At 37.1% G+C, this 15,441-nt stretch overlaps 1 protein-coding gene across 5 annotated transcripts in view; it reads left to right on the top strand.

Annotated features, from left to right (window-relative positions):
- The window catches only part of CDC42BPA (CDC42 binding protein kinase alpha), a 192,811-nt gene that overhangs the window by 67,266 nt on the left and 110,104 nt on the right, over nucleotides 1-15,441 (top strand). For all 5 annotated transcript variants that reach the window (XM_064446401.1, XM_064446398.1, XM_064446396.1 and 2 more), the window contains exons 4-6: nucleotides 917-1,000; nucleotides 5,559-5,654; nucleotides 10,405-10,553. In XM_064446401.1, coding sequence (XP_064302471.1) covers nucleotides 917-1,000; nucleotides 5,559-5,654; nucleotides 10,405-10,553 — 329 coding nt within the window. The remainder of the gene's footprint in view (nucleotides 1-916; nucleotides 1,001-5,558; nucleotides 5,655-10,404; nucleotides 10,554-15,441) is intronic.

Here is a 15,441-nt window from a genome sequence, read left to right as displayed (position 1 = left end):
GTGTAGTGGTCTGGTCTGGTTCTCATCAGCAGCTCTGAGTCTGTGGCAGACTCGTGACCTTTTTGGGTAAGACACTTAGCTTTCCATACCCAGCAAAGCCTGACTCTGAAAACACGTTTGTGTAAACTTCCTCCCTCCCTCTTCCCTAAAAATATTCCATGTTAGCTTTTATTACAGCGCAACAAAACTATAATATTCTCAGAAAAGGACTGTGTCGGTTGGCTTTGTTATTAGATACCATAGGTCTACATAATAATATATTGTTTCAGAAGCAATGAGAGGGAGTGGAGCTTGTGTTTCCTAGGTGTTACTTTTCTAGAGAATGTGGGTTTCACTGTTTCCCTATCACTGACAACAGACATGATAGAGCTCATTGAACTTCAGGTGGAAAAACACAAAGTAATACATCGCTATATCTTTGAAGAAAGTCTAGTGCATTATTTGAAATGAGAATGGATGTTGTTTTATGGCAAACCTACAGTCTAATTTGTGTCTAAAACCTAGAAATATTGTTTATTTTGTTTTTGAAGCTACTACATTCTTGTCTTTTCTTGGTGGTTCTGTAATTTAAAATATTGCGAGGACTGAAATCCAAGAACACACAGCATACAGCCAGTGATAGCTTCGTGATAGTATGACAGAACAAGAAGTGTGATGGTGAGAAATATCATCGGTCATCTGTAGTCACCTAAGAAAAAGTGATACATAATACAATCTTAAAATAGGCTTGGAATAATTACCCTGTACTATTGTGGTGCTACTCTTTCTTGATGGTGATAGTACGGTATTATGTGGATAGTGAAGCTGAGTGTCCAGAACACTGAAGAAAGAAACCTCCAAAACTGCAAGGTTTCATTAAAAATGAAAACTATATGAGTTTTCATGTTTTAACTTACCTTTCATTTATCTTTTCCAGGTTGCAGTAGTAAAATTGAAGAATGCAGATAAGGTTTTTGCCATGAAGATACTTAATAAGTGGGAGATGCTGAAGAGAGCTGAAGTAAGGTTACAGTAATGTTTTCTATAATTATACACCCTCTGCTGAATTGTTACTTCTCTTTCCACTAGACTGTGTGTATAGAGGAGGTGCTTCACTACTTGCTGACAATATGAAGGTTAATATTAAAATAAGCTTAAAGGAGTTTGTCAGAAGGGTTAAAATTGCATGGAATCTTGACTTAGGTGGGGCTGGATGTTTTAGACATTATACCTTTTCTGTAATTGCCCAAGAATTACCAACTATACAAGCAATCTTTTAATGCATTTATTCCAGTTAGGAATGTAGTCTTTAGCAAGTATTTTCCATGGTGAAAGGTAACTACTGAGCTATTACTCACCAAGCCTATTAGTTTATCAGTAGTTAGAACTTAGACAAGGTGCAATTTGTCGATGGAAAAATGAGAAAAAGTTTCAAATTAATTTGAGCGCATGTTCATAAGAATGTCCATCTGCAAAAATTTGTGATGAAAAGTTCCTCGTTAAAGCTTGAGTCCATTCTGTCTTCTGAAAAAGGTGGAACAGTTCTTTCACCAGCCCTGCTTTGCCTTGGCTTCCTACTTTTATGAAGAGTGGAGTCGTATAATGAAATATTGATAAGTTTTCCTGGATTCCTTTGGAAAGAAACATAAAATGCAGTCTACACCTCAAGACTTGTATATTAATTTTAAACAGAACATGTATCTTACTCTTTAAATTGCATTGAAATTCTTTATGCATACTAAAAATAAACTGCCTAAAGAGTAGACTCATAAAAACATAGCTCAGTGTCTGACACATACAAAGTTGCTTTGGCCATCAGGTTTTCTTTAGTTTGGACAGGGCAAGGAGTATGTTGGTGTCTCTTCCAACTTGTCTGATTGAATTATCTCTAACTTCAGTTTTTCTTTGAGACTTCTGCTTTGCTACTCTGACTGCCTTGCTGTTCAGTTGCGTCCAAGTTTATTCTGATTTCCGCATTTATGTTTTAATTAAATCTTGTGAGGAAATGAGATCAATGGGAAGCCATCGCACATTTTTTAAAGTATCCAGACGAATTAAAGCCAATTTCTGATGTGTGCACATCCTGTCTCTTTTAATGAAAATGTTATCACATTAAGTAGTATAAATGGCATAGAGATTGTGGCTAGACATATACAATGTGTTTCCTCTTTATCTAGAAATCATTCAGATACTAAGCAATCTGGCATTAGTCTCGATACAAAGGGGTATTTCTCTCCAAGACAGATATTACTGTAAGTTTTATTATTTCAGTGAAAAAGAAAAGGCCAGAAATAAAGTTCCACTCTATTTTTAAATGTACCCTTTTAAAGTCAGTATAAAAGCTATTTCTTTCAATTAAAATACAGTTATAAATAGGTTTGAAAGATTTTTCTCTATGCAAGGTATTAAAAATACTCTTCCCATGGGTCCGGCTGAATTTCTGAAAGTCTGAACCGTTAGCCTACAAAGAATTACAGCTATGTTTTTCCATGTACTTGTAACCCATGGGTATACAGTGGAAAGAGAGCCATCTGGAGTGAAAATGCATTACAAAGCTTGACCTTCAACAACTGTAACCTGTTGTTTTTAAACGTTGATGAACGCATCTCACTTGCTACTACAGCTAGGGAAAATGACCTATTTTGGCTCTGTTAGCAATGTGCTGCGCTAACTCTGAAATACACAGGAAAATCATACAGTCCAAAAATGCAGGACAAGCATGTAGGTAGCTGTATTTGTAAATGACAGAAATAAGTTGTTCATATATCCCTGTATCAATTCTGTGGGAAGTGGGAGTCACTTGTAAAAGCAGAAAGGGAGCATGTACTGAGAGGCTTGTGAATACCAGGTTAAGGTTGATGACTGCAAGCTCCGAGAGTAATTGTATGCACAAACTTTGTTACAATGAAATTGTACAGGTTGTGAGGTCAGTGTTCTCTTTTGTATTATAAAGAGCATTACTTTTCCAAATACTTGGCACTGTTGAAAACTCAGATGTGATATAGAACTGGGGACATGGCTGATAGGAGGAGTACCTGAAAGTGTGCGACAGCTTGCTGTTACACTCCCAGACCTGTTACCCTGAGTGTTAACAATCACTTGCAGTTACACGTGCGCCACGGTGATGCCAGATGAGGCTCAGGAGAGACCAGGACAAACATTGTGCAGCATGGAAGCAGTCAGCACTCCTGGAAGGTGCTAACTCTGAGCTGTAATGACATGAGCACCAAATAGCCAAGCAGCCTGAATTCTTTGCTGGTTGAAGGCCGCAATAACAGAATAGCTATAACCAAAGCACTGAGTTGACTTTGCTGTGACAGAGAGTTGGAGTAGATGACCTCTGGAGGTCTCTTCCAGCAATTCAAGGAGATTCTGCCTAGGGAGAATGAAGTATAATGCTGAAATAATGAAAGGTACAAAAAGGGGTTCATTAAAAAACAAACAAAACCCCACACAAACATAAAAAACCTAATTGAGTTACTTTGCGGTAATTAAAAGAACCACTGTTACCATATCTTTTTTTTTTTTTTTTTGGGTGGGGGGTTGGGCTATGAATTAATGTAAAGCCCATGAACCACTTAGACTCTTCGGCTATTACTGTCTTAGCTGTGACCTACTGTGGCAATAGCTGTTGCTGTCAGCTCTAGGCATACTGCCCGGGGGTGGGTGTCTAGTGTGCTCAAGGAATGCATGGTCTTTTGTTAAATCATGGCAAAAACAAATGGAATTATAGAAACTCTCTGTAGTAACTAATCCTGTGTATTGTGTCATAGCAAGTAGGGAAACCTCGTCATTTATCCTTGTGAAAACAAGTGTTCATACTATCTCTCTCTGAAATATGTCAAGAGTTTATAAACAAGGAAGGAAAAAAATCAAGCTGAAGCATAGAACAGCTTTTCTTCATTCTGAAGATCAGCCTTCTCCTCCTCCCAACCCCATGTCCATTTTTCATTTAATAACATTTGAGGGTATTTGTTTAAAGTATGTTTTGTTATTTTCTCAAATTTCAATGATTTATCTTATACATTGTGTTATGATTTAAGTATACCATCTTTCTTTGTCCTGGTTTGCCTTATTCTTACTCACTGTATTCACCAAAACAAGTCTTGGTATTGTTTATTTGCTTGGAGGAGGGAGTTATTTTCTGCTTTGTTTTTACTGCATGTATTCTTGTGCATAGCTCAATCTTATATGATATTTCGCTTTTCATTCTTCATTCTCCAAATCTCACAGCCAACAATAACCATGTCAGAGTTCTGGTATTTGAATATTATTTTTGGAAATGAAATTGGAAAAGTAAAAAGAAAAGGCATGATTTTCCTTTAAAATTAGCTGTCTCCTAAGATGGAAGAGACAGAGTGCGGTTCAAATCGATGAAGAATCTTTGTGAAGTAGGAGAGTGTGCTGGAAGAGATTATGGTCTGTGTTTTTCTCTCAGACTCTGCCTTCTAAATAGAGCCCAATATAATTATTATTCTTTCTTTTACACTATCTTTTAGACATCTTTCTGAACAAAATGGTATGTTGGCTTTGCTATTTAGTACCTTTTGTTTTCTTGTGACACTCACTTCAGAGCTCAGTCCATTCAAAATGTTTATCATATTTCTTTGCTATAGTTTCTTTTTGGCTTATCCTGTCTTTGGTCATTTACCTTTGTCATTCTGCAAAGCTGCTTTTGCCAAGGTATTTTATTCACTTCTTGGGGCAGGTTGCAAGACCTCCATTGAATTAACTGCCTTGCTGCTTTAAAATAAGCAGTTGGTTATTGTCTTCACATTTTATCTTCTGTTGTTTCATATGAACCTGTGGTCTCCTTCTCTTAGATGTTCCTTAGCATTTCCTGGCACTTCTTGTTCCTCCTCTGTTCCACTTGCTATGAAGGCACCTTTTTGCCTCCTGTGTTTTTTCCTTGTATGTTGAGGGGAGGTCCTTCTGGATGTCTTAGCAGCAGCTTATATCTGGCAAGAGCAATATTTGATTCTGTCCTACTTCTCCTGAGCAAAAAAGAACAGAGGAACCCTCAACTGGTTAATGACATTACAGCTACATGGAAGCTACTGGCAGCAACTCTGAAATGAAAAGAAGGTTACTTAAGTGAAAATTCAAGTGTAAAACTAGGCTAACAGCATGATGAGATAAAACAATGACACAAGACTCCAGATTGTAGTTCTTTAGCTCCTGTTGTAGCGGTAGTTATGTAGTGCCATTGATGATTGTTTTCTTCAATCTTATATTGCTATTCTGTCATTATTGATACTTGATTTCAATATCTTGTATGTACAAAAAAGACAAGATTTTTACTTGGGATATTTAGACAATGGGAAACAGCAGCTTATTTCTTCCTTTGCATCACTTAACCTTATAGAGAATTACAACTGTTTAAATCTAAAGAACGTATCACTGATACCTAGTTTTTCATAGATGTTGATATGTTTTGAGAGTGTAGTAAATGAATTTTTAACTGAGAGGCAGTTTTGAATTTTTTTCCCCAAAATACACTGTTAAAACATAGTCAGCCTGCAAAATGTGTTTGTTTATGTATTTTACTTAAAACCTATAATTATTTTTTTCCCCTTCAGACAGCCTGTTTTCGAGAAGAGAGAGATGTGTTGGTGAACGGAGATAACCAGTGGATCACAACATTACATTATGCATTCCAGGATGAAAACTATTTAGTAAGTGTTACCTTTACATATGTATAGGTGGAAATGCAGATTCTTGGTTGTGGTTTGAGACAGAAGTATATTTTGTTTATTTGTTAATCTTGTGTTCTGGACTGCACAGCCATGTGAGGGTACATGATTTTATGCATACGATTCTGAAGAGTGGAAGGTGGTCAGAAACTTGAAAAGTCTTGCCATAAATATCTCAGGAATGCAGCTTTGTTTTCTAAACCACTTTGCATTTGTTCATAAACCTTGCTCTGTCTGCATCTTCTTTCCTATAGTTAATCACTCCAGTTTAATGGGATTCATAAAAATAAAAGTGCACTTACTAACATAAATTTTCTATTTAACTTTAATTTTTGTGAGTAACATTGCTGGTGACTGTTTTACAGTTAGAAATAGGGAGTAGCTCCATTTCGAAACAGCAGTTAATTTTGATTGGTCTTCGCTTCTTTGAGAACTTAAACCCACTAAGATGTCATAAAGTGTTCCTGCAGCGTGGAAGAATGCCACTAAATGTTGGAGCCTGTAATTGTAGATTAAAGTGTCTCTTTAATATTTAATGTTAGTTCGTTTTCAAGTGTTTTGAAAGACTTGCAAAAAGAAGCTAATCTGAAGAAAAGGTGCCAGTTTCTATGAAATCTTTCCCATTTAAAATATGTTTTGATTGTGTTACACTTTTGGTAATATTTATTCCTGGAAAAGTAAACTACTACACACTGATAGATTTGCTTATTTGGGTTTTATTGCCCTGTGCTTTTGATTTTATATTATTAGTAAGTTCTAATGTTTTCTTAAACATTTATATGCAGTCATAACTTGTCCCCTTCCAGAACGTGTTCAGTAAAAGAAATGCTACACCTGGCATTCTTGCAGAATAGCAATGCTTTTTAGCATTTTATATATATATATATATATATGTATATATGTATATATATATATTTTATATATTGCTTTCCATTCTGTCAGCTCAGATACTTGGAAATGCATGGATTTTTGGAGTTTATATACAAACAGGGCTCTGCATTTGTGAATCTGTTGGGTTAAATACGTCCCAACCAGTATCATGCTTTGTTAATGCACAGTAAAAGTAATCTCGTTTTACATAATTCTGATCTTACTATTAACATTATTTCAAAGGAAATATTATCTATTCCACAATGGCCTGCTAGAATTTGGTTTAATTTTGCCTTATTACCACTAAGCACAGAGGAGCTGCTGTTCTTTATCCTTGATAGTCTGCTAACAGGAACTAGTTTTGCAGCTTGCTGGGGAAAGTATCAGTAATAGCGTTAGTCATCATTTTAGTGTGAATCTATCTCTAGTTCTCAGTACTTTTTATTAAAACGTAACAGAGGTGGCCTTTAAAAAAAAACCCCTCTGTGTAGATTGAACAGTAGATGTGGTTGAGCAGTGGATGTTGTTTACCTTGACTTTAGTAATGCTTTTGACACCATCTGCCATAAAATCATTATAGACAAGCTGACAAAGTATGTATTAGATAAGCAACAGTGAAGTAGATTGAAAATTGGCTGTTCTACCAGGCCCAGGGGGTCACGATCAGTGACAGTGTCCAGCTGGAGGACAGTCAGTGGTGGTGTACCCCAGGGCTCAATACTGGGGCCAGCGTCTTTGGTAATGACCTGGATAATGGGATGGAGTGCACCCTCGGCAAGTTCACATATGATAAAAGCCAGGGAGAAGTGGCTGGTATCCCAGATGGCTGGGCCATCATTCGGATGGGCCTTGACAAACTGGAGAAGTGGGCAGAGAGAAATCTCATGAAGTTCAACAAAAGGAAATGCAATGTCCTGCATCTGGGGTGGAATAAAATAAGCCCAGTACGTGCTGGGGGAACTGGCTGGAAAGGAGCTTTTCTTTGAGATCCTGGTGGATAACAAGCTGACCATAAGCCAGCAACGCACCCTCACAGCAAAAAAGGCTAAGAGTAATCTGGGCTGCAAGGAAAAGTGTTGCCAGCGGGTCAGTGGAGGTCCTTCCTCTCTGCTCAGCCCTGGTGCAGCTGCATCTGACGTATTGTGTCCAGTTCTGGGCTCCCCAGTGCAGAAGAGAGCCCCTAGAGCAAGTGCGAGGCCAGAAAGATGATGAAGGTACTGGAGCATCTTTCATGTAAGGAGAGGCTGAGAGCTGAAGTCCTTCATCCACATAAGTAAAGGCTTAAGGGGGGTTATTGTCAATGTGTATAAATACCTGATGGGAGGGAATGAAGACAAGGGAGCCAGGTTCCTCTCAGTAGAGCCTGGTGGCAGAACAGGAGGCAATGGACACAAACTGAAGCATATGGGATTTTTTCTGAACACAAGAAAATACTCTTTTACTGTGAGGGTGGTCAAACACTGGAACATGTTACCTGGAGGGGTTGTGGAGTCTCCATCCTTAGAGATACTCAAAACCCAAATAGATGCAGTCCTCATCAGCCTGCTTTAGCTGACCCTACTTAAGCAGATGAGGTTGGAGTAGATGATCTCAAGAGGTCTCTTGCAACCTAAACAAGCCTGTGATTTAGGATTAAATGCCCATGTTAAACTTCCACTAGTTACTACAATTTAAGGACATGAAGTCTGTGCTTTGTCTTCCTCTTGGAAGGATGGTGCTGTTGTACAGTAGTATTTTGAGAAGTATTTAAGATTTAAATAGGTCGGGGGGGGTGGGTGGGGAATGAACAAACTTTTTTTGAGGACATGGGTCTTAGACACTGGATGGGATTCTATGCATTGACTGAATTGTTTTATTAAAAATTTAGTTGTTAGACTTAGCTTTGATTCCTATGTATGTGTTTAAGTTAAAGTGCACAACATAATACTCCTTGTTACAGTTTAGATGTTGGCATATTTGAGGATTTGAGGGTTTCCTTGTGATTAGGCTACTGTGTTGCTCTTGCAAAGTGCGAGTTGCAGAGTCCTGTGTTGTAAGAGCCAAAATTCCTTTATTTTGGTATATCCAGTTACTGAGTTATATTGCTTTTAAAAATGTTGAAGAATGAGTGCAGACATCCCATATCAGTTATGAGAATCTTAAGAGGTTTTTTCAACATACTTTCAAAGCAGTAAGTTAAGGTCTTGCAGATCTCACAATATAGTGTATCAGTTAATATAATTATATTAAGTTCCAAAGGCTTAATGTATTTTTTAAAACTGTAAAACATGAGAAGCTAATACTGTAGATCTTGTTTCAGAGGGAGTGTAGGAGCACCACTGAACAGAAGATATTTATCTTGTGTAAGGCTTGTGAGCGTAGTTTAAGCAGCTTACTATTTATGTCACAAAGCAACAAATGAAATTTTGCCTGTCAGCACATTTAGAATTTTGTGGAAATGCATTCTGTACTTTCTTCATGCACTTGGAATCAGTGAGGATGCCCAGATTATTCTGTATCAAATTGTTAAAAATCTTTGTTCATCACCTTTATTGTTATGGAAAGCATGAGGGCAAAGAAGCAGGCATAAGATTTCTGCCTGCCCCACATCTTCCTTATAGCTGGTATGATTTTGCAGAGGTTTTTCTACATATCCTAATTTCTTTTTCTGAAGGTGAGAAAGATTTGAACCCAAGATTTTAAAGAATCAACTTGGGACATACATTAATGCATCTTTAGTATTTTTTGTTATTGGTGATTCATTACACGCTCTTGTTAAGAGTCATTACTTCAAATGTGGATATATGCTGCCTTCCTGGAAGCTGAGGTTGGAACTCTAGGCAAAAGCTTGCAAATACTGTATCCTTTACCAGGAAACTATTTTAATTAGTCTGTCCACAGTGATGTTTGAAAGTAATGTCATAGCAGTGGGTGTTAAATTGGATTGCTTATAATTAGTTTGTTAGTTATAATTAGTTTGATTTGTTTCTTTTTCCCATTTTCCCTTCTAGTTGCTGTTCCACAATTAAAACAAACAAAACTAAGATAAAAAGATATTAATAGTGAATTACCCACTTTTCTTAAGTTTACTTTGACTTGTCATTTTGGCCATGCCTCAAAAGGAGTGGCATTGTGTTCTGTCATAATATAGTAAAATGGAGAATGGTTCTGATTGCTTTAAGTCTTTGCACCTGATTAATGGGAAGCAGGTTCCATGTTTCATTAATACATCAGAAATCAAGTGTATTTTTCCCTATCAGTTCAATTGGAGAAGGTGACACCTTCCATGATACATTGGCAGATCCTGTATTGTGCATAATGTCAACAACACCTGGAATTGTACTGCGAGCCACTGCAAGTCTCTTAATCTTTACCTTAATCTGAGTAGTCTGAAAACAGTATTATCCAAAATCTTTTGTTTAATTGGAAAAGATGATGACAGGAAAAAAGGGAAAGGGAAGCCTGGGAAATTGGGGCCTTTAAATGAGATCCCAAGTTAACACAATTTTTCATTTTTATAGGCCTGTGCTTTAATCTTTTACTCCTTTTGCATTCTTTCAAAGGGTATTGCATTTATAAGGGAATCCAGAGATTCTAAATATTTTGTTTGGTGATGGGACAGTGGATGAAGCTGATGGTATTTTGTCGTGAGGCTTACTGTATTTGGAGAGGTGTAAATATGAACCATATTCAAGTAGGTTAAATATTAAAATAAGGTTGAACCAGCTGCTTATTTTCAGAACATCTAAGCATCTTGGCTAGCTTTTTTTAATGGCCATAATAATTTTTGTAATTAATTTTTATGCTTAAATTAGTTTTTAGTCTCTGGTTCACTCAAATTGTTGTGGTTTTCCTGTGTTTTCTTATCATTCCCACTCCATAGTACCTGGTTATGGATTACTATGTTGGAGGAGACCTGCTTACATTGCTCAGCAAGTTTGAGGACAGACTACCTGAAGATATGGCTCGTTTTTATTTGGCTGAAATGGTGATAGCTATTGATTCAGTCCATCAGTTGCATTATGTTCACAGGTAAGTGATTTGAGCTCCAAATTACTGTTGGAGTTATGGGGAGTTAACTTGATGGAGTGAAAATAATTCCTATTAAAGAGTTTAAGCTAATAACAAGTATTTGCTGTAATAGTAAGCACAATAGAACTGACCTGCCTGTGTCTTCTGGTTATTGAGAACTGTTGCCAACCTTGTACTGTGTGGTCGGTGACATGAATGAATATCTGAATGTGAGTGATGAATCTCGCGTACTGGCACGTTTCAGAATTAATGATCCGTAATTTATAAAGACAAAATTGGAAACCTGTTTGTGAAATACAGTCAACTTTGAACAGGTTTATTGAAGGGTCAGATTCTGTTTCTTAATCAGTTTATTCAGTCTACACGGAAGTTGAAAACTCACCATTGTGTGGTCTGCTTTGGATTTGTTTCACCACTTTCTTTTTTTGACTTAATGAAGTTATCTTTAAAATTAAGTGAGGGCATTTTGTTAAATAAGTGGAAGTACTTAAATTGTGGTACTTATCTTTACCTTGGTATATTAAAAAATACATATATGGTGTTCAAAGGAAAATATGAAGTCATCTGTGTCTTAGCTTTTTTGGAGGCCGGGACTGATTTTTCCACAAAACTAGCATTATCTTTTCTTTAATGTTTCATTTCCTACTGAATTTCATGGTAGTTCTTGTATGCAGAGCAAAAGATTACCTTACAAGAGGGTGAATTTTCAAATGCACTCACTAGATGTACTTTTGCTCTGACAGAACTCAGAAGGAAACCTCCCAATTGTTTAAGCTGAATCATTAAGTTGGCAGAATGACCTTGTTTGATACGTCCATTTATCATCCTTAATCAGAGTCTATACTGGCCATTCCTTCTTCTACTGTTTCCACTTGGCTTCTTTGCTTCAGAAAAGGGTTTTGGGCTGGTTTGGGTTTTTTGGTTCCTTTTATTTTTTTCTTTTTGGTGTCCCGTCGTCCCCATCCACCCCCCCCCCCCCCCCCAAAAGGGGTGTTGCACTTGGTTTTGTTTTCTTACTGGGTTAAGTTTTGTTTCCTTTGAGATGGTGGCTTTTCATGAAAGAGCTGTAGCTAAGAGTACTTCAAGGTGGGGTGATGCCAAGCTGCAAATTGCTATTCTGGAATATTTTGAAGGCTTCTAGTTTTGTTGAAAATCTGTGCCTACCTGCTAAAAAGAGCTGTTTGTGATAATGCTTTGTGGAAAAATACAAGCAGAGTATTTTCCTTAGGCAGTTTTCTTGAATTTTGAAGATTCCAACTGCATTATTTCTGAGAAACATTCAATTAGGATGTGATGTGGTAAGAATTTCTATTCAGTTAAATTTGGATCTAACTTTTAAAATGTGAATAAACTGTTGAGATGCTATGGGGTGGGGGGAGTACTTAATGTACTGCATAAACTGCTTTATTTTACCCAATAAGTCCACATATGTGGTAGTAACTCTTCCCAGAAGAACAGATGCCCACTGTTTCTACCTTTTCCTCCAAACAGATCAAAACCTTTGCAGTTCAGCACTGTTCATATGTAATGTGCAGCAGATGTGTTGTTTCCATCCTCAAATAGTTAGTGTTCCCAAGATGAAATAGGTGTTGATGTAAAATTTTGATAGAAAATTCCGTACCATTGCAGTTCAAAACAACATACTAATTATTATGCTTGCATATTTATTACTATGAATGTTTAACAACAAAAAAAGCATCCCTATACATTCCCAGTCCTTTATTGTTTGATTTGTGGCTTTGCGGGTGAGGTTCCCGTGTTTATAAAGTTATAAATGCTACTTTATGGCATTTTATCATTAACGCTGCGGTAAGGCAATGCCCATTTATAAGGGGATGTTTTGCAAAGATTAAAAATGTAAAGAGCACTTGAGTATATGTTAAATGATCAGCCTTTGAAATGAGACCCGTTCCACTGTTAGTTTTATTAGGGTGTTTGCAACTGGTAAAGCAAAAGAAAGGAAAAGAAAACACATCATCTAAATGCCACTAATGCTCTTTTCCTGAAAGTTTAACTGTGGTGGCCACATCCTTTTTGGTAGTGTTGCACACAGGGAAGGACGTAGGAGAAGAAAGAAAACAATACTAAAAGATGGATAACGTAACAGCAGTAGTAGTGGTATTTCAGTTGAATAGCCAATATGCATCAGGATTTGATCTGAGTTGTAGCTAGTGAACTAGAAATCATGCTTTAGGCATGTTTTGTTCCAGGTTTTTTTCATACAGTGAGAAAGCAGATTGTTTTGGTTTGTTTCTGTTTGGTGCCCCGGTTCTTTCAGGATGGATTTTCAGGTTAACCATACATAGTGCTGTACTTCGATGATAATTTTCTTCTTCTCTGAATGTTTTTTTGTGCTTTCTAAAAACTGTATTTCTGTTTTTAGTCTCAGTGTGCCGCCACTCTTGCTCTTTCCTATCACTAGTCACTTTCCTGTTGTCAGTTTTGTTTGTGAGCGGTACTGATTGCAGTGGTGGTTGGTGTGCAGACCACTCCAATATCAAATGCAAGTCACTTCTCTTTCCTAATGTATGTTGGGCAAGATTCTCAAAACATCGGAAAGAAGCAACCCCAGCATTACTTAAATGAAATTGCTACAACTGTGTTTCAGGTTTTGGAGTTCCAAATTTAAATGCTGTTTCCGCACTAGTGTTGTGAGATTATGGGGTGGACTTATATTTGGAAGGAGATTAAAATCTAGGTATCAGTGGAATATGCAGAGAAGTCGCATGAAGTTTTTGAGGTTGTCTTCTGATACCTACTGAACTGAAGAAGGAGAAAGGTTGCTAGCTGAAAGTAACATTAGTACTACTGCCTTTAGGATATCATATCTTTTTCCCTGTTTTTATCCACTTTTTAGTTTAAATAAATATGTGGTAGAATGTTTTTGAGATAACATCAATCAGAACATACAACTTTGATAATTCTTCATTTCTGATCAATTAATTTCTCTGAACAAATAATGTGGTATTTTACCTGACAGTTAAATGATGGCTCAGAATGGTAATAAAATGGCCTTTTCTTTAATGTGTATCTTAGCTTTCGCTATTGTTTTATGAACACACCAACACTGGCATTACCAAATGACACTGACAGATCCAAGACTAGCTTTAGGAAGAAGACCTCATCTAAGTCAAGTGTATGTGCAGATGTTTACAATGAGGAAGAAAGTACATGTGTGTATCTCACAAATGCGCAACTTCCTTGGGAGTTCATGTAAAGCTTATACCTACCCCGATACCTTAAATTACTAATTTGTACTAATGAAGTGATGCTTGCTTGTAGGCCAAGGTTAAATATTGTCTTGTGCCAGTTTTCTGCAAACTTTAATATCATCCAGGGTGACATTTATGTTTATTAGGAATCAACATCAATTTCTTTTATAGATTTGTAGCACCCTTTTTTGTTTTGGTTTGGTTTTTTTTTTTTGAAAAAAGCCTCTACATACATTAATATTAATTTGAGTTTCAAGGTTGTATTGTTACTAATTCCTCATGGCGTACATTAAAAGCTTATATTTGCATGCATTATCAAATATCCAGGTGTGGGCTGGAGTAAAACTCTTATCGGCTTTAGCTACACTTCATTTATGCATGTTGTATTACCTCAAACATGTAAAATTTGTTATTCCTACAACTGAGACTTGAGGTCCTTCATTATTTTATTGGTGAGCCAGGTTTTCTCTCCATTTTATGTGAAGTGGAAACTGATGTTTAAAATGCTTGGTTTTGTCTAAATCCATTTAAGTAAAAAAGACTTTAGAAGGCCTGCTTGCCACTGGAAGAAATTTCCCCTGAACATTGCAGAAGATACCTGCTGGACACGTACTAGTCGTAGGCACAGTGCGTGTGCCACTGGTGGCTTTGCATGCCCCTTCAGCGTGTCTGTGCAGCTGCCTTTTGTGCTACCTTCTGAGGCAGTCCCTTCTTTATAGTAAGGGTGCATCTGTCTCTGTCCTAAATTTCATTTAGGACATTCCAGCTTCTTGGATATTACAGAATTTTAAGTGTTAACGTGCTTAAGTAACTTTCATCTTGACTTTCTTTTCTCCATCTGTCTGTTCTGTGCAGGGTTGCACAGTGATTCAGTGCAGAGCGGATTTGCAGCTAGGGATTGTTCAACGTTAAGGCGTATGATCCTCCAGACCACTGCAAAAATATTCATTTAAAATAGTTTTCATAGATCACCCACGTTAAACAGTAGTCTTTTTCTGCTGAATGGTAAAACAATCCTCACTTACCTTCTTACTATGAAAATATTTTGGAAGGATTATGAAACACGTATGTTAATTATTTTTGTTGGTTAAGTTTATGGGAGGATAGTTAAGACTGCAGGGTAAGCTCTGAAGTTATATACATTTCAGGTGTCATCTTTTGCATGTGAAAAGATAGGCATGCAAAGCATAAACACACCTACTTCCGTAAGGTGTGCAAGATTACAGTTTGCTTTATCGGTGTGTTTCTGGATTTCTGGTTGCCTCTGTCTTTTAGTCTGAAGGATTTTAGCATTCTAAACCGCCAGATGCCTCTTCCCCACCCCCACCCCCCCTTTTTTTTTTTTTTCCTTTTTCTTTACCAGCTTCTGAAGTTTAAGTTGGGCTTCTCTGGAACATTAGAGTTCTTAAAATGTAGAGCAGCGGAATTCTCTGTGGAAGTGACATCCTTTCGGAGAAATATTGAACATAAGGGAATAAATGTGTTAGAGGGATAAAAGAACTCTATTTCCTATCAAGCCAGCCTTTTCTTTGCTTTTAGCAAGCAGGTACTGTTTGTTCTCAGTAAAAATCATTTTAGGGACATCCCCAAAATATTTACTGAAGTTAGTAGGCAGCTGAAATCTGGGATTCTTTGTAGGATGCGTTTCACTTTCAACTATAAGTTTCAGAGCCAGC

This window comes from Phalacrocorax carbo, chromosome 3 (genome assembly GCF_963921805.1).
Source record: "Phalacrocorax carbo chromosome 3, bPhaCar2.1, whole genome shotgun sequence".
Lineage (NCBI taxonomy): Eukaryota > Metazoa > Chordata > Aves > Suliformes > Phalacrocoracidae > Phalacrocorax > Phalacrocorax carbo.
The sequence above is the reverse complement of the archived record's forward strand: the minus strand, read 5'-3'. Positions and strand labels throughout refer to the sequence as shown.